Genomic DNA, 18,977 nt, shown 5'->3' with positions numbered 1-18,977 from the left:
AACGCATTAACATTAAATTTTATTTAAACCGCATGTAATAAATTTTTTATTTATTACATGCGGAAACGAAACTTTTATCGATATCTGTCGATATCGTGAGAGATAAATTATTCAATGCTACGGTATAATAGAGTATAAATAATCGGAAAAAAAAAATTACATGGAAGAACAAACGCAAGTTTGAGATCGCATCGCGCGACACGCATCGGCCGACAATTTGTCTCGCGCAATTAGACCTGCTTGTGGCTTGGCTGGTCGTCGGCTGAGCGCCAGCTGATGCTGTTGTTTATTCTCGCTAACCGCGCACGCAAACGAGCGGGAACAAAGGTCTCAAAGGGATATTATATCGCGGGGCGGGCGTAACACGCGATATGGTACCGCTCCATCTTTTCACCGCTTCCATGACAACCGCGAAACGGGGAAACAAGTACTGAGATATTATCTCTTACCAACAAGATGCGCGCGATGAGATAATATATAATCACAGAATATGCGATCTATCGGAAAAGCAGACAGACGTGACCGAAGGATAATTTCGTCGCCGATGATTATAAATACAATATAAACCAACGGACGCTCGTATTCGAAAGACGAATCCATTGTCGATGAAAATGATCGTTGATCGAATACACTTTTCAATACGACGCACACGTTATAATTCAAAGTTTAATTTATCCGAACCTCGAGCTAATCACGCGCGCGTTCGGCGAGCAATAATCAAAGGTGGGTTGCTTTGGAGAGTTGGCTTCGCAAAAAAAAAAAAAAAGAGAGAGAGAGAGAGAGAAAAGAAACACGAAAATTATCATAAAAAGCCCCCGTATTCTTCAAGGACCAACGCATGTAATTTGGAGCAATTTGGCAATTGCATATAATTGATGAGGATGCCTTTTACTCGCCGATGGGCCGCTCGCGTCGCGTCCGCGTATCCGCAGTTAAGTAGGGCTAATCACCAGGTTGCCAAGGTTCTCGGGAACATCAAGAACCTGTCTTCTAGCGCCGAAATGTCGGGACCGCGTATATACTTACGCCAATCCCCATACTACCACTTCGGTTGGAGCCTTAGATACGTGTACCTGATGCATCTCTCTCTCTCTCTTCAGTTTATGGAATAGCAAGGCACCCGGAGAGAGACCCTCCACCTACTTCCCAGAAACAAGGACCACGGCTCCCCATTGTTCTTGCTAATTGCCACCCCGCTGTAACCGTCCGGGCAGCGTCCACCCGCTTCCCGGATCGTTTTAAGCCTTCTCCCCCGCTCCCTCCCTCCTAATAACGGTTTGGATAGCTCGACTCGATAGTTACAAGTCCCAACGCAAATACCACCTTCGATACTGCACCTTTGTGAAACGGAAATTGGCCGAAAGCCGGGCGAGCGGGATTGTTCGAATTGTCCCACGCCCCCTCTCGTCTCTTGCCCCGAAGGGAGGTTCGTTTACCGCACAGCGAAAATATTTTACCTGTTATTCTCTCTCTCTCTCTCTCTCTTCTTTAAACGATGCGTTCTAGAAAATTGTAGCAAGTTACTACCGTAGTGATGATTCCCGCGGCGTTGATCTGACGCATTTTTGCAAATATGATGAAAACATTTTTCTTTTTTTTGTAAAGTTGATAGTAGCGGAGATATTTATTTTTCAAAGGATTGCCTCTTTTTTTTTTGAGCGCCTACAACAGATAATTACATATATATATATATATATAAAATGCCAATTAATAACTTGTAACAATTCTGGATAAAATTGATTTAAAAATAATAATAATAATAATAATAATAAATAGAAAATAGAAAAAATATGAAATTAAAAGCCGATAAATGAAAAAATTATCTGAAAATAATTATTCTCGGTATAAATACAAAATGGATATCCTATTATATCTTATTCATAAAGAATTATCACGATTGATAATTTATTCCATCATTTGATCAGTCCCGGCATCGCTTCGACAAGAGAGACCCAATCCCTTCTAATCTAAATTATGCGCGCTGCAAAATTTTAATATTCTTCAAATCTTTTTCACCGTTATGACAAGATCGTCAAAACGGGCCATATGATTGTACGCAGATGATTTTCGAATCGCGAGCGCTTGTATATCTCTCGACAAAAATTTCTCATGATCCGCTTGACGACGACGAGTTCCTTCGACGAACGGACGACCGGTCTACTTCATCGCCAGCGCTCTTTCGACCACTCCTTTCGTCTCTCCACGTGATGCTGATGAGCCCCCCGTCTGTTCCTTTTTCCCTTTTCGCATAACTTTGCGAGTTCATAACCCATCCGCTTGTAGGTACGAACAGGTGTCCCTAGCGGCCGCTAGGCCGTCCGCGTATTTGGTCGGACGTGGTTTATCGATCCCAGCTCATCTTCGTTTTTCGATCTGGGAGTCGTTTATAATTCTCACCGCTACCTTAATATTCCAGTAATGGAACATCTCCGCCGCATCTCGGGCCTTTCAAAATTGAAAAATAATACAGTTATTTAAGTTTATTAATTATATAGTAAGAAACAATTGTCCGACTTTATCCGCAATGTATAGAGATGGAACGTATTATCTAATATTATTTCTCTAAATGTATTATATTATTTTTTTTTTTATGTAACGTTCTCATCAATAATTAAAAAAAATTTAAATATCTGATTTTTTTATGTTAATAATGGCCCTGGCGCCTTAGACATCCGTTACGTATCGCGTATTTGTACGCGTCCATAGAACGTCGTTCTTCTCATTGCATGTACAATACATATACGAGCGATGTACTCGCTCGAATCAAGTCCAGTCCATAGCTTTCTATCCTCGGGCGGTTGACTCGAGCCTCGCTCTCGGATATCGCGAGTCTAATCGCGTCTTTATCTTGGAAATGCTTTTCTTTTCGCACTTGCGTACGATAATACCATCGACTGCTTATCGACCCCATACCTAAAACAGAAGAGTCAACAGTTACCTTTGGATAAAAAATATTTTATACGATTCGTTTATACGATATTTTATACGATTCAATGTTACATATATAACTTATTTTTGCTAAAATAAAATTTATTTCTTTATAATTATTCTGCTCGCAACATGATACGATTGCGGAAATCAGAAATTAAAAATCACATTTGAATGCCAATAATCGAAATGGAATGTTCGCGATATTTGTTGACGCCAATCGATGGGGTCCGCGTATCGAAGAAACGAGAAAAGAGAAATATAAGTTAAAAAAAAAAAAAAAAAAAAAAAAAAAAAAAAAGCCGAGGGAAGATAACTCGCCAAAGCCGGGCTATGGAATAATTAATATACCATGGATGCATAACGAATGACTCTCCGTGATACAGTCTGTTTGTTTTCGGACGGCTTATTCCCCGGCCTCAGGCTTGCCGGTCGTATCTCTCTTTAGTCGGGCCTCTCGACCTCCCGCTGCTTTCCCCCCCTTTCCCCCCATCCTTTTTTTTTATTTTAAACGCGCGCGCGCACACATGTACGGGATTGTCTTCCGAATGCCTCTTCTTTCGAGTCTCTTTTCAGAAGCTACTGTTTCTTATTATGACTCAACTAACTCAACTATACAGTAACAATTTCTTCCAGATATTTTTGTTCAAAATTCCAGGTAATGAGAATATTAAAAAAATTTTTTACTAACTTTTGTGAAAATATTTTTTTTTTTTTTTTTTTGTACGTGTTTTTTAATATTTTTCACTCATACGAAGGAGAAACATATAGAGCCACTAAAGTTTTAAATGCTAGATTTGCGAATGTATATTGAAAAAAACTGAATAAGATCAATATTTTTCACTTACGTAATATTTCTCTCCATTTTTTTATCATTAAAAATTATAGTAAAAGAAATATGTATTGCATATTTAATATTTTGTTAAGACATTGAAATATATATTGTACAATAACGAATATGGAAATATTGAAGGAAAGGTTTCATCATCAAAATATACGCATAGGAGAACATACCGAGAAACTGAAACTATATATTGTACTTGCGACTTCACGGAGTCTACGCGTAATTTTCCAATTCGCGAAATACGTAATCGCCGCGATGGTATCGTCTCAAGTGGCCCTATTCTTTGTCCCCCGCGTTATTTGGCGCAGAGTTGCTTCAAGAAAGGAGACGAGATATGCGCGGCAGCGCCGCATGCCTCTCCCCATATATCCTCTCCACTTTAATCTTTCTTTTGTGACTCGGCTGTTTTAGCGTTTTTTATTCCCCTGGTGGACCCCGACAGGCCGAATGGAGTGAGGGCCGGCCAGCGCTCGCTGGCTAAGGGAGAGCAGGAGAAAGAGAAGAGAGACAGAGGCAGGCAGCAAGACACATCGCTGCGGGCTTATTAGCAAGAAACCGGTGGGGAAAGGCGAGGTCGCGAGGGGGAATCGGCAAAATGGTTAGAGCCGGGGGGTTGGGACAAACGAAGCCGAGCATGCTCGCGGATAAAGATGGCCTCGCAATATCATAATAAACGTATCTCCTCTCTCTTTCTCTATCTCTCTTTCCTCCTCTTGCTTTTCCTTGATCTCGTACGGTTCACATTAACGTAGTCGCGTCGGGGATGCGGCCACCCTCGTTGTTTGCTGGTATAAAATTTTTCTGGCGCACTCAAACTTCTCGTTCGAAATCTCGATAAAGACAACTTCTCCTCTCCTTGCGAACGATTTATATGCGCATGCTTCACGAGAGAAATTGGATAGTTCAGATCGTCTTTCTGAAAGTCACTAAATTATTTTATGTTCATTTAAAGAAATAATCGCGACAATATAGTATACAACAGAATTCTTAAGCCTGACAATATTAAATAGCGTTAAATATATATATTCGAATAGATTGGAAAATATTTGAAGTTTAATCCCTAATGTGTATCATTTCTTTATAATGTAATAAACATTTACAAAATTATCCGAACTGGAATAATCGAAATGTCTGAAAAATTGTATACCTTGTCTCACAATCTCGCGCGTGGCTTTTTTTTTTCATTTTTGACTTATATAAAGCGAATATCCAGATATTCGTATACATATATATGTATCCAATATTATTTCTTTATTTTTCAATTATTCCACTCAACATTCGCGATTTTAAAAGTATTTCATTGTGAGATTACTCACAATTGGTTTTTCTCCTTGTTTCAGATTCTTCAAAAGTGGGAGAAGTGAGATGCTACTGCAATAAACCGGAATGCGTTCCTCAAGGGTATATGTGTCGCGGTAGAGGATGCTTCACAGAGTTACCGTCAAGCGCGAACGCGCCGCTCTCGAGGGCGGAACATAGCGGTTGTCTGGACGAAAGCTTCAAAAATCGCCAATGCCCCGCAGGATACCTCTGCTGCGACCAGGATCTCTGCAATCATGTGGATAATCCTGCAATGAGAAACAGACTCAATAAGACTCTACGAGGTTCGATGCAATCGCTTTCTCTATCGAAAATATCTTTCTAAATTTACAGAGAGTATACTCGTCAATTGCTTGATTCTCGATCTAATTCGTTGCTCATTTATAATATCGTTGTAGCGATGATCAGCGATCAGCGAGCATACTTGGCTCCATTACATCCGAACAGTCTGGATGAAGGTCAGGATGGAGGTCAGGATAGAGGCCAGGCGACGGTCCGTTGGTTTCCTAGTGCGATCATCGTGGCTATCTGCGGTTTCGTCGCTCTACTCATCATCTCCAGTCTGGCTGTCAGATGGCTCCATCCCATGCCGCCGCAAAATACAAACAAATTTGTGCCGTGTAGGACATCCGACAATGGACCGCCTTTACTTGGACCACCAAAAGTGCCTCTGGTTTAAAAAAATTCTGCGCGATCCAAAGACGAAGTTTCTCGACGAAGATGTTCGAAATAATAGTTTAATTAGTAAAGCTGAATTTAGTATATGACTCACAGACATACGGGAGTTGTACCATAATACATACGTTCGTACATTAGAATCTCGATCGCAGTTGATATACTTTGGATAAAGTTACTTTACAATAAATAGTAATCTTATCCCAACATTTAACTTTGTTTCATCAACTTCATTAATTTCTTACGGCAAGTTTTTTTTTTTTTTTTTTTTTTTTTTTTTTTTTTTTTTTTTTTTAATGCACAAGTATGCAGATTACTGCGAGATTTTATAGAGATGCACCAGAGTCATATACTAAAAGAGTCCAGCCATAAGGCTATCTAGAAAGCTAGCGGGCCATCGGAGGCCCCACTTGGCTGTGAATTTTACGAAGAAAGCGACTATTGTAAATTATATCGTAACGATTGGTACGTATTTTACTTGTTGCATTTCCTCGAAACGTCGTCGCGGCGGCGTGAGATCTAGGAGTGAGAACGAGGAGTCGAGACTTTGAGACCCTCTAAACATGACATTACGCGACAATACAGTGCATACAGTCTCTGCGTCGTTGTAAGATTGTAAATATAGATATATATGTATCTATATATGTATTTTTTATCATATTGAATTTGACGATGTTGCCCGAATTACGATGTAACTCGCGTGAGCGCGATCTGTTAACGTTGCAATCATCGTGAATTCTTGTTCCCTATAAAAACAATTATTATACATAATTTTTATTTACAAAATAGTAGCCCTCGAGTAAAGTAAGGAAAGACTACATTTCACAAATTATCTCGTAACGGGAAATAAATTTGTACAATAATTGACATAATTTTGTTATGCCGTTGCGACTTCGGTCAAAACCATTAAATTTGTGAAAGAGAGCGTACTTTTTAGGAACTTAACTATATGATTTTAAGCATATTCCGTATAAACACTATATTGTGATATATAGTACACGACGTAATGATGACTAAATAAATACATGTAGAGATCTGCCTAGATTTTGTTTTACATTGTGTTACTTGTGAGAAGCGGAAAAAAAAATTGAAGTAAAGTGTACTTTTAAGCGTCTTCTCGATGTATTATGCTTTGTTTCTATTTATTTGTTCCTTTTCATTGATAACATATACATACCATATTGGTATCCGGTATATATAGAGGAAGGATACGTCATTACTCTATAAAATAAGTGTTCCGTTTGACCAACTCAGAATATGACAACGTGCGATTTTAATCCCATAAAAGATGCGCATGTAATATAAACGTTTTGGCATCACAGTTTAAAAAATGTTCATTACTTTTCTCGTATATGTATATATATATCATTCAATTTGTTGCACAAACTTCTCACTCATTACATGTTTCGTTTTTTACTCTGTTCCAAAAAAGGTGCATTGCTTTATAAAAATACTGTTCAGGATATTATACTGTATCGCTTTCTATCCCTGTACTTGTTTTCTGATCTTCGGCCAGAAAAGAGAGAAATGTTCCTTTCCTTAAAGAAAAAAAAAGAAAAAAAAAAGAAGAAGAAGTTTTTCATCATCTCAAGTCAATTGAATTTCCAGCGTGAAATTACGCGTCTTGTCTCTATATATATATATATGTACATGCACATGTAACATAGAAATATCGAGATTTAGTTTAATTGTTTATCAGTCACAACCCACATAACTTGGGTTTTTTCCGGAATAATATTACAATAATAAATGTTATCGTTTTAGGAAAGTATCTCTCCGAATGATTTGACATAGGCCTCGTGAAGTTTGTTGATAAAATCCGGATCGCTTTTTAAGAGATAATTGAACGCTTGTAATAGCTGATTTCTCGTCAACGGTTCTAATGGTCTGCTTAAAGGCTCGGGTGGACTGGGAGCGGCAAACATTACGGGAGGTATTAACGCTGGCGCGGATCCTCTTCCCGACAACGTTGGCGCTGCCGGAATAATGTCGTCCGATGACTATCAAATAGAAGAGAAGCAAGAATTAATATATACATATATGTATTTAATAAATTCAAGATGGATTACGGAATTTTTTAACATTTCTTACTGTACTTCCGGAGGCGTGAGCAAATAATGACGCAAGCGGATTAGCATTGCTGGTATTGGTGATGTTTGAAGCTTGATGATTTCTTAAAGTAGACGACGTTGATGTATTGGTTGGCGATTGTATCCTGAGGAATCCAGTTGTTCCGTTCGAGTCGTTAACGCTCCGAGTTACAGGTAGCGGTAGACTTTGCGAGATCGGCGCCGACGTGGACATTATGGGCTCTTGTTGGGAAGTCGGTTTGTTCCGCCTTTTCGACCTATTCGCCGCAGAGATCATCGTCGGTTGCGACTGATGAGTAGTGGGCTGCGGCGTTATAGATCTCTGTTTCTCAATATGTTTCTCGATATGTTCTAAAGTGTGAGCCGCCGGATAGGACATTAAACGCGCGAGTAAAGGTTTAGTCGATTCGACTACAACGGTCGCTCCTGAAGTAGGTTGATCGCCTGGCTTGAATTGCCCGGTATTTACCTGGCCGACAATATATATATTTACAAACAATGAATAAAGAATCGAATACGTTTTGCTCTAAAGTAGAGCGAGTAAGATACGATACTACTAACCTTAGCCTTAGCAAAAAAATCCATTACACTTTGCGAAGTGACGTCAGGTCCTAAGGGAGCGGATAACGAACCAGAAATATTGTCGGTCGTGGGTGTAACCAACGGAGACTTCGATCCGATTATCGCGTTACCGCTATCTCCACCGCCACTTCCCCCACCCCCACCGATTCTGCTTGTGTTAAAGTCCTCTTGCGCCTTGCTGAGCATACTGAATATATCCACGTTGTTTACATTAGGTCCTAAGATTTTCTTATTTTTATTTTGCGGCTTGCTATTGATCTTGCGACTCTCTTCGCATTCCTTCAAAAGTTTGTTCAACATGCTCGCAATACGAACGCACTCCTCTTTTTCATAAAACCAAATACCATAAATGTTGCATCTGGAATTTCTATATAGCAGAAATGGTTCCTGCAGTTGCAGATCCAAACCTGGAGCAACCGGCTCTACTAGATTGTTCGTGTTTAATCTGCAACAGATATCATTTTTCTTTCTCTGATAGACGATTGCGTATATTTTACCAATACTACTAAAAAAGAAAAGTATAAATAGAAAGATATTGCAAAGAAAGATATTGGATAAAACTTGGATTAAAATAATTTGCGAATCTTTCGAGTAAACCGACACCGCGACACATTACGCGTTATATACTCATCAAATTCTCTCATTAATATTGAAATGAACGCTACCTGTTCATTATGAGAATACTGTTGTATGGCTCGCCGTTTCTTGAATAGAGAAATAGAGCGCCCTCGATGTCCGTCTTCTCCCATTCGTTCTCGTCTCCGTTGAATGTATATAGAGCGACATGGGTCGCGGTCTCCAGGATATCCTTGACATAAGGGTCGACTCGTTTTAACGCAGCCACGTTCATCCTCAATTCAGTTCGATCCGACATGACGATGATGATTGCTGAGATTACGACACGTGGGTGGCAGGGGGTGGGGGGAGGGAAGTTGCGAGTAAATCAGTAGTAGCTTAGCGTAAGTGTATGGTTTTCACCACCTTTCAGCCGTTCGCACCAGTCACGGAGATTCGTATTTTCAAATAACGCAAGCAGCTGCTTCTGCGATAAACGCCATACTAGATTTTCAGATTTTGATACGATTGTGATGCTAAAGAGTTCGCCAAGTGTTCGAAAGATGGCACGGCGGCGCCATTTTTTTTTGTTTTCTTCTTGCTCTTTTTTTTTTAAACACACTTGTCCGTGATTGCAACATTTTTTTTATCCAAACAAAAATTTATTCTCGTACGATATAACACGTGTTCTGCATTAGTGACAGTCAGAAATTACGAATATTCGGTTTCAAGAGAAGCGAGAATGAGCCTAGATAGCGTTTTATCGATTATAACGATGATCATCCTCCCGCGCAGTCGCGTGTCGCGCGCGCTGGAATTGTTTATCACGGACAGTCGCGGACAGTCGCGGACAGAAAAATGTGATTTGCGGTTTAGTAATGTGTAGGATTAGGACAGAGTGTAATGTCGTTTTAATTATAAATATATAATAAAAGTGGAACGCGCGCGATCGAAGACTAATCAGAATGACCAATCAAGATACAAATAATAATGCTCTTTCATTACGGGAAAGTCTAGTAAGTTATCATAAAAATCATCACAGGTTACATAAGAGTGAAAAGAAATTATTTCGCACATCAGTAATTACTTCGTGTAGATTTAATTTCACATTATGCATGCGCGCGTATAGTAAAGTAAAGTTTCGCTTATTGCTTCGTTTTAATGTAAATTCGTATTTAAGGTGAAAACGGCAGTACAGTTTCTACAAAATTCCAAAGTGTCATCGAGTCCGTTAATGCAAAAGCAAGAATTTCTTAAGAGAAAAGGCCTGACGGATGAAGAGATTAAAACAGCTTTCAAGCTAGCATCTGTTGACAATACGGCCGATCGTAATGCTTTTCAGAATCAGAATCCATACACCGCTATACAAATGTCGCAAGGACCTATCTATCCGTATCATCCGACAAATGTTTACCAATTGACACTTTTGCAAAAAATCAAAGACATCTTTAATGCGACTGCATTTATTGGCGCAACAGCGTACTTTGTCTATTGGCTTTATAAGGTATTTTATTGTATATAGCGCAAAGAAATTAGTATAAGAGATTTTAATAATTGATAATAATAGATTTTATGTGTAAGATGAGTGAAAAGTTATTAACAATTTTGCATTTTCTCTCGTCATTTCTGCATTTTAATATGCGAAATAAGCAGAATAGGATAATAATTCTCATTTGTCTTACATTAATCAAACACGACGTTTTTTAATTTTGCAGAAATTTATAGAACCCTTTTTATTTGGTCGAAAAAAGAAGAGCACCGTAGAAGACAGGATAATCGAATTAGATAAGACCGTTCAAGATTCTACGAAAGAAATGAAAGCCTCAATTTTAAAGATGGAAAATGAGGTGCAAAAATTGACTCAGCATCAAGCGTTGGATCCTACTATTCCACAATTGGTGCACGAACTAAAGCAAGATTTGTCTAGTCTAAAAGCTTTACTTCTATCAAGGTATATCCAATTTCTCTGTGTTCTTATATCGTTTTTTATATATCAATAAACAGAATGTCCCATTTTAAATTTGAAAACATAATCTAATATCAATAATATTGTTTGTATTATTAATTTTGATTCTGTCCCCGAGTTCTTTCCTTGAACGTGAAATATTCGGGATGCATATTTTTTCTAAGAGGACAAGTCAATTAGCACTGTTATATTTGGTAACTGTTATTATTGGATTGAACATTATTCATAATAGCATCCTATTCCAAATCAACATTAGTGACTTTTTAATGTGTATATTATTGTGTATATTATTAATTGATACATTGGTTAATGGATATTAATGGATACATTGATCCATTGATACATTTCGGATCTTCCAGTTTTGATCCCTCAAAACTATTTAATTTTTATTTAAAATATTTTTCATAAATATATATAATAAATGGTTTCAAGGATATTCACATGCATGATTTAAAATACGACAGTCTGTGTATCACAGATAATAATGTATATAGGTCAGTAATAGCAATTTATTGCCATACAATGAGATTATTTCATTTAGACATTATTTGCCATTCTGCTCTCGTATGTAGTATTTGCTTATATTAAGATAATTCTTATTACAAGAGAGATCAATCATCGTCACAACCTCACACTTCATATACTCATACATGTACAATTTTTATTCAAAATTGTTTAAAAAATCGATACTTGCGCGTTTGGATGCTCTGATAATTTTTTAAAAAACAAGAGTTTTATATGGTTTTACAAAATACAGCTTTAAAATATAAATTTGTGCTTTTTCTCATCTTATACCTATTTTTGACCATTTGCGCTCTTGAATCAATCTTTTATTGTAAACGGTTTTCTGATTAAATTATATATGTACACACACATACATATATCTTCTCATATTCTTCTATTGTATGTAATACACGAGAAAAGTTAATTTTAAATTTCAAATTTTTACAGATTAATCTATAATTATATATCTATTATCTATTACTAATTTTCGACATGTTTAAATTAGGAAACAGTTTCCTAGTGCCCCTGCTTCTATACCACCATGGCAGTTGGATACAACAAACGTAAGTCAGGAAAAGGCAATTGAACGAGAGGATGATGCTGGAAGTGGAAGTAGTACCAATAATTCAGATAGTTCTTTGGAAATGATCCGAGAAGACCCATCCAAAGAATAATTTTAGGAATTTTGTATATCATATAATCAGATACAACGATATTTTTCAATGTACGATACGATCTGCATAATATGTTGAAACGGATGATGGTTTTTCAATATTATACTGTATTCAAAATATATTATTTTTAAATCAAAAGGTATCTGTTTTCAATCTATTGTCAAAAATAGATATCTTTTTTTATTTAAAATCAAAGATGTGTTATTTTTATACAAATATAATTATATAGAGTTTTTAATAAAAACGGTTCAGGATTAGAAAGAACCTGATGCGAACCTTTTCTTTTTTAACATCCTATATACTAATAGCTGAAATATATACTTTTAGTAAAATTCGTGATTTTCTGAATGTTTTAATATCAACCATTACAAAGAACATATTTGAAGAGGTTCGTGATAAAATCATAAAACAGTTTTATATGTATATTAGTTGTGTCGCCTATGTTACAATAAGATAAGGAACAAATTGATCGAATAAATATATTGAATGAATGGATAATGGCGTATTTCCTTGCTTATAAATTTAATAAAATATATTCTTTGTATAAGATCTAAACAGTGTTTACAATTTTTTACTTTGATACTTTATATCATCACTGTACAAATATAAGATAAATAGGAAGAAAATATATATAATTAAAAATTAATGATTTTTGAAAAGTTTGCAGATGATTCAAGGGAATGATTTTGATTTTCTAATTGCAGGATTTATGGTAATTAATGAATATATTCTACATAAATATTTACATAATATGTAAGAAACTTTTTTTGTCGATTTGTAAGAATCCGGTTGTTTCATGCGAAGACAAATCAAATGTAACAATTTGCCAGGAAATAAGATTGTAAAATTAACTGCTTAATATTTTATGTAAACATCATGATATTTTAATGTCGAATTCAATCGAAGATAGTCACAATACAAAGTACCATACTAAAGAATCTCAAATTTTATATCAAAGATGAACTTTTGCGTCACATTAATATCACAAACTGAAAAACTCGTGTATTTTTTTTACATTACAGTACTTGTTCATATCTGTGTCACAAACTTATAGATACGCACGTGTATATGTACGTGTGTTGAGATATAATTTTATTGAATAAATAGACGTTAACATTATCTCCATTCAAAATATTATATGCATCGCCCATGGATCGTATCTTGAGAGAATGATTGATTATTATATACAACAGAAAGAGCAATTCTATAATACACAAAATAGGAAATTAAAAAAAAAAAAACTATTGAGAAATGATTGATATTATTAGATCTTATGTGGATGGGCGATATTATTCTTTTTTAAAAGATTGTATGAATAAATCGATTTTACATTTATATATAAATGCATATGTATGCATATATATATGTATATATATATATATATATATATGTACATATATGTAAATATTTTTCAAATGAAAAATCTATATATATTTCGTAACTTATATCATATATCGATCATTCATACAAAAATCAGTCGCGCTGCATTAAATACATTCCGAGTAATATGTACAAATTGTATAATGTCTGATATTATCATTATATGATTAAATGAGCGAACGAAGTACACAGGAGTGTATGTGTGTTATGTTGCGAGTTTATTATCTCCATACAAAGAGAATTCGTGACATGCGATTCATCGACCCTCTTCTTCTTTACGAGCATAAAGCAACTAATTTATATTGCAATCCAATAATATATAAGGAGAAAGTGCATTTCTTTTTTTTAAATATTATAACAAAACTTGATCATAAAGTTTCGATAAAACATACAAATATATTTATCGAATATAACGATAACAACTGAACACTAAGTTTTTGAATTGTAAGATTTTTTATCTCTTTGTTGCATAATTTTAAATATCAATAATTAAAGAAAATGATACAGTGCAATATTATATATAGTATCATATATATATATATATATTGTATATACATATATACTTCCCATAAAGCAAGTATATAATATACTACAATCTTATATATATAATAAGAATATAATACAATCATGTAGCATAGTTTATATACAACGAATTTATTATAGTTAAACTTTTATTATAAAATAATATAAATTTAAATGTAACACATATATACAATTAAAGAAAATGTTATAAATTGCAACACTTTCTCTTTTATATAGGATTTATACATAACATCTATTTGATTATCTGATAAAATATATTTTCTTATACAAATGATTGAGTATTTATACTAAAGTGCTAGTAAGAGAAAATTGTATAGAATGATTTGCCTTAGCGATTTTACTATTTTATTGTACAGTTATTAAGTCAGCTTTACAGCACTTAATAATGATAGTCGATGAAAAGGCTCAAAAAACGCTATATATATATATATTTTTACAGTCAATTTTCATTAGAATTTTTAAAAAGCTTTTTTGCTTGTAGAACAATAGTTGCAACTGCGTCATATGAAAAAGGGCAAAAGTATTGGTGAATCGTGAACGTCATAAACTCCCTTCGTTAGAGCGCTTACTAACACAATCAATGTAATCAACATTATAGATCATTATAGTAATATTTCATTTCACGGAAGTTTTGATGAGAACAGGTGTGATTCTCTCTTTTTCCTGGTTTTATATTAATACTTCTTATTATAGATAACCAGGACAGCTGCCTCACTGATACAGTGAGCTACAGCAGAATCCTTTGACTTAGTGTACAATTCTCTCCCTATACATCCTAGGTGAATAATATACAATAACAAAAGTACTTCATTTCGATTATTCTTTCTTCTTCCTTCCGTAATGTGTGCCACCAAAATACATATATAAATAAAAACTTTAAGTAATCCTTACCTAAAACGAAAAATCCTGCAGGCAAGCAATCCTATCTTATTTTCGTATCTTTCGGTCTTTGGCAAAGGTTTACATAACAGAGAAAGTAAAAAAAAAAAAAAAAAAAAAAAAAAATCATTTCACGATTTTGCACACACGAGGACTGTACAACATAAAGAATTGTCCTAGGATGTTTTGTGCCGACATAATTATTGGCTGCATACATGACCTCCCTTCGATAATTTACTCGCCGTTGTTTGTCGAGTATAGAAAAAACAAGGATTGAAGAAGGAGGTCTCTCATTGTTTCTCATATTATACGGGCAGCGATCTAATATGTTGCTATTATCAATAACAATAATAATCCTAAACTAGACACACTAACTGAAACTGTTAACAGCTTCATTCTAGAATATCTAGTGTATCGCTTAATCTCAACTATGCTACCAAGTATGATGTAAATGTAAATTCCTTGAAAGAACAGATCGTACATCCTGCGTGAAACGAAGAGCATCCAAGACCGGAAGTAAGCTTAATAAAGCTGTATCTCCCGCATCGCTGAACCATGATTTTATAGGTATCGCATTATCTATGACATATAGGAAGAGAAATAATACATAAGCAAGACATTCAATATCCAGAAATATAATTATCTCTAAGGCGCATCGCTTTCCTATAAATCTAGATTGATCACAATAATTAAATAAACGTTTGTTTCTCAATTACACATGATTATTTTTTGATTTTTATAAAAAGCGCGCATCACATTTTTCAATATAAAGAATGTAAAATTCTACGCTCAATTTGGGGAATGAACAAAAGGAATATGCTAGATATTTCCGATTCCTCCGTCAATTTTCTCTGATACGTTATGTTTATCGATGCAGAAGAAATGATTATAATTATATATACTTACGAGGATAAGCTCTGTAAGCCCCTGGGCTGTTATCAAGAATAAAGACTGAAGAGAGATCTGAGCAGATTGCAGACAGATCTTTGGTATATGAACCCATTTCAGGTGTACAATGTTGCCTATAATATCTGCGCCTTAAGATACCTCTGTTGTTATCTAGTTTATCTGCGACTGCTGCCCCATAAATTTCCATGGATGCAGTGAAGACCACAAGCTCGTACCTATAAACATAATATTGATATATTGTAGAAACAATAAGAGAGAATAATTGATGTAATCTTATCTGATAACATATAAGAAGTACAAAGTTTAAGCGTGTAAGATTTCAAAATTGATTTCAATAGAATATTTGAGCGATCTTCTTTTTCTCATACAATAATACTTACCACTGACTGACAATGTCCAAGAAGAAATCTACGTGCGGTCTTTTATGAACAAAAAACCTAACAGGATGTCTGTCTATTGTAACTTTAAGAACAAAATCAGGAGGGGTACCGGGCCTGACAGTCGGCCTTGCCACTCCGTCGTGATGAGAATGAATTAACGTTTCGTCTAAATCCAATACTAATACTTTTCTCTTAACTATACCTGAAACATTCTCATATTACACACACAAATATTAAGCATATGATTGTAATGTAACAAATATAAACATTCGCACATTATTGTGATACCTACTAAGTCTGTGCCTGGATAAGGGTGAAAGTGGGAAGATTTCATATTTGACTGGTTGCATCTGCGAGATCTAACAAACAAAACAATAGACACGCAATTTATATATCATAGATTTGTAATATGTAAGAAATATAAGTATAATAGTTATGACAAATATCTCAGTAGCCATAACGTGCTTTTCTACATGAAAGAAAATTTTAAAAATATTGATATTTGTTACAAAATAACGAGATACTTTTATACTTTTATCATTCAGAGAGAACAATGACTTAATAAATATATTATACATAGTAGCCTGATATGCATTTATAGACGCATGCGACTAGAGGAAAAAACCAAAAGCGAATAAATGTATCATTTACATCGCATTATAATTAAAACATAGATTACACAGATAAAAAAAAATGCCAGCGTATTAAATAACTTTCTACTCTATACTTTCAACTTACATTCCGAAAGCAGGCATAAGTGATACGAAACGATAAATATGTCCAAAATATCAATCGGTGAAACACGTAGAGTGCGTTATATTAAACAATTTTGTTATAATAAAAAAATGTGCTCTCTCCAAAAAGGGGAAGAATAAAAAAACCTCTTGCTATCTATAGCCTACAGTAAGAAAGAAATCGCGAGAAAGAATATTGAGAAACATATGGTAAGATTTTTAATTTCTAGTTTTATAAAATAAATCTTTTACAAAAAGAGCTTAGCCAATTATGCTAGAAACGGGTCGCTATCGTACCTTACCTATCTGACAATAAGCATATACACCGTTTATCACCCGAGCGTGTTACGTTACACGTTACATCAACACGAACGTAAAGTATCTACCAAGTATCTATATAAAACACAATATCGCGACGAACAAGAGAAAAGCGAGTGAAGGAAGCCCGTCGTCCGTCGTAAGAGAGCGGCAATTCCTATATTCGTAATATTCCATGCCTCGCGGTTGCCTGGCTCCGGAAGAAGGCGCGAAGCACCTACTTACGGCTCTAACCTGCTTCTTGAGTAGAAAGCAGATGCAGGTCCACACACGGGAGGCCATTAAGAGGAAAGCTCTCATTCCCATCTGCAATTGCTTCAGCATCTCTCTACTGGTCTTCTCACCGGGCCGAAGTCCGGCAAGCACTTTATCTCTCCAGTCTCTCTCCGGATCTCCGCGCGCTCCGAGTGTGTCTTCCTTTTTTCCTCCTCCTCCTCCTCCTCCCCCCCTTCCCCCCTCGCAAACGCGTCTCGACGCTCTCTCACCCCGCGAGTGATCGCGGATCGCGAACGCGCGACGTATCCAGGAAGAACCGACGACGATGACGACGACGACGACGACGACGACGACGATGACGACAACGACAACAACAACAACAACAACGACGACGACGACGACGACCCGTCAAGGAGCCGCGCGCGAGACAAGGGAGGGCTTTCTCCAACGTTTCTGCTCGCTTATCGTAAACAAAACTTAAAGCAGCAGCACCCCCGCGATTCAAGGCGGAAGCCGACGAGGGCGGCCTGTCTACGTACATACACGGATATCGGCGCACGACGGATCGCGCTTCGCAACGTGTCGACGTATCTTTCACCGTGGCTCTTTCATGTTTCTCCGACGAAAACGGACTCACGCTTTTACGAGTCTTCCTTACGGGTTACGCGCGTCAGCCGCAGCGGCCGCCATCTTTCGCGCATCGACCCAATTTCTCCGCACTATTTTCTCGCTCTCGCATCTCGCATCGCTACCCGGCCGCCCGTTGCTTCCGCTTATCGCTTTTCCGAACCTCGATACCATCGATGGAGCTTTCTCGCGAGAGCACTCGAAATCCTTCGACGCACTTTCAATCGTAAGCGGTAATTATTTCAATATATATAACCCTTTTCTTGGCACAGAGCTGATGTACGCAAGTTTTGTTTGTTCGGAACGAATTAATATCGATTCCATAATGATATTTAAATGATATTAAGCTTTTCCTATCTGCAATTATAACGGAAAAAGAAAATAAAAATCAATGCTTCGATAAAATATTTTTTCACAAAGTAACACATACGTATTGCAAATTGATTAAACGTTTTTATAAAGAGGGATTTTGTTAAAATTAGAGATGCAAGATTATTCATAAGATTCAAGTTGGGATAATCCGTAAATATTGTATTTGCTAGAAATAGAGATTTATTAATTACATTTTTAAATTAATACATTTGCTTGCTAAATACAATATACGATCAATAATGTATATTTATTGATAATTATCAAATAATAAACAACAAAATGTACAAATTTCCACTAATAAAGTACAATTATTTATACAATTCCTTAAACTCGATCAATTATTTTGCTAATACATAGTCGATGTTTCCTTACATATATATTTTACTCTTTTATTTTGTACTTTACGAAAAAATATATACATATAGAAAAATTTTCAATTATGAGAGGAGAAATGAATCAATTATATCTCATTCCATATAGA

General features: G+C 35.8%; 4 protein-coding genes and 1 long non-coding RNA gene across 12 annotated transcripts in view; 2 read left to right on the top strand and 3 right to left on the bottom strand.

The window, feature by feature from the left end:
* The window catches only part of LOC138937125 (uncharacterized), a 13,151-nt gene extending 6,283 nt beyond the window's left edge, over positions 1 to 6,868 (top strand). The window contains exons 2-3 of the mRNA XM_070303067.1: positions 5,113 to 5,376; positions 5,491 to 6,868. Coding sequence (XP_070159168.1) covers positions 5,113 to 5,376; positions 5,491 to 5,771 — 545 coding nt within the window. The 3' untranslated portion in view covers positions 5,772 to 6,868. The remainder of the gene's footprint in view (positions 1 to 5,112; positions 5,377 to 5,490) is intronic.
* On the bottom strand, positions 1,669 to 6,037 carry LOC138937130 (uncharacterized). Of its 2 annotated transcripts, none has more exons than XR_011447466.1 (4): positions 5,424 to 6,037; positions 5,089 to 5,340; positions 4,508 to 4,698; positions 1,669 to 2,913 (listed from the first exon to the last, which is right to left on the bottom strand). It is a non-coding gene; the product is annotated as an uncharacterized lncRNA (long non-coding RNA). The 2 variants fall into 2 exon arrangements; XR_011447465.1 differs by having other exon boundaries at positions 4,508 to 4,688.
* Positions 6,042 to 9,605, bottom strand: Dcp1 (decapping protein 1). 2 transcript variants are annotated; one of them, XR_011447463.1, is made up of 5 exons: positions 9,105 to 9,605; positions 8,419 to 8,884; positions 7,859 to 8,326; positions 6,945 to 7,767; positions 6,042 to 6,513 (listed from the first exon to the last, which is right to left on the bottom strand). XR_011447463.1 is itself a non-coding variant. In XM_070303065.1 (4 exons), the coding sequence occupies exons 1-4, from the start codon at positions 9,311 to 9,313 to the stop codon at positions 7,528 to 7,530; spliced, it is 1,383 nt and encodes a 460-aa protein (XP_070159166.1). In that variant the 5' UTR covers positions 9,314 to 9,605; the 3' UTR covers positions 6,042 to 7,527. The 2 variants fall into 2 exon arrangements, 1 of the variants encoding a protein (XP_070159166.1); XM_070303065.1 differs by having other exon boundaries at positions 6,042 to 7,767.
* Positions 9,606 to 9,685: 80 nt separating this feature from the next.
* Positions 9,686 to 13,357, top strand: Pex14 (peroxin 14). The gene is made up of 4 exons (XM_070303068.1): positions 9,686 to 10,010; positions 10,175 to 10,498; positions 10,710 to 10,945; positions 11,970 to 13,357. Exons 1-4 carry the CDS (start codon positions 9,960 to 9,962, stop codon positions 12,136 to 12,138), a joined length of 780 nt encoding a protein of 259 aa, XP_070159169.1. The 5' UTR covers positions 9,686 to 9,959; the 3' UTR covers positions 12,139 to 13,357.
* Positions 13,358 to 14,251: 894 nt separating this feature from the next.
* Positions 14,252 to 18,397, bottom strand: Dd (CTD nuclear envelope phosphatase 1-like protein dullard). Of its 6 annotated transcripts, none has more exons than XM_070303582.1 (5): positions 17,516 to 17,603; positions 16,522 to 16,588; positions 16,230 to 16,441; positions 15,847 to 16,064; positions 14,252 to 15,519 (listed from the first exon to the last, which is right to left on the bottom strand). In XM_070303582.1, exons 2-5 carry the CDS (start codon positions 16,561 to 16,563, stop codon positions 15,374 to 15,376), a joined length of 618 nt encoding a protein of 205 aa, XP_070159683.1. In that variant the 5' UTR covers positions 16,564 to 16,588; positions 17,516 to 17,603; the 3' UTR covers positions 14,252 to 15,373. The 6 variants fall into 6 exon arrangements, with proteins under 6 accessions (XP_070159683.1, XP_070159682.1, XP_070159684.1 ...); XM_070303581.1 differs by having other exon boundaries at positions 17,507 to 17,594; XM_070303583.1 differs by lacking the exon at positions 17,516 to 17,603 and adding an exon at positions 17,266 to 17,496.
* Between the last annotated feature and the right edge of the window lie 580 nt (positions 18,398 to 18,977).

The sequence above is a fragment of the Polyergus mexicanus genome, unplaced genomic scaffold (genome assembly GCF_030449975.1).
Source record: "Polyergus mexicanus isolate NDT 795.1 unplaced genomic scaffold, iyPolMexi1.0 SCAF_10, whole genome shotgun sequence".
In the NCBI taxonomy this organism is placed as follows: Eukaryota; Metazoa; Arthropoda; class Insecta; order Hymenoptera; family Formicidae; genus Polyergus; species Polyergus mexicanus.
This window is presented reverse-complemented; position numbering and strand designations above follow the sequence as displayed.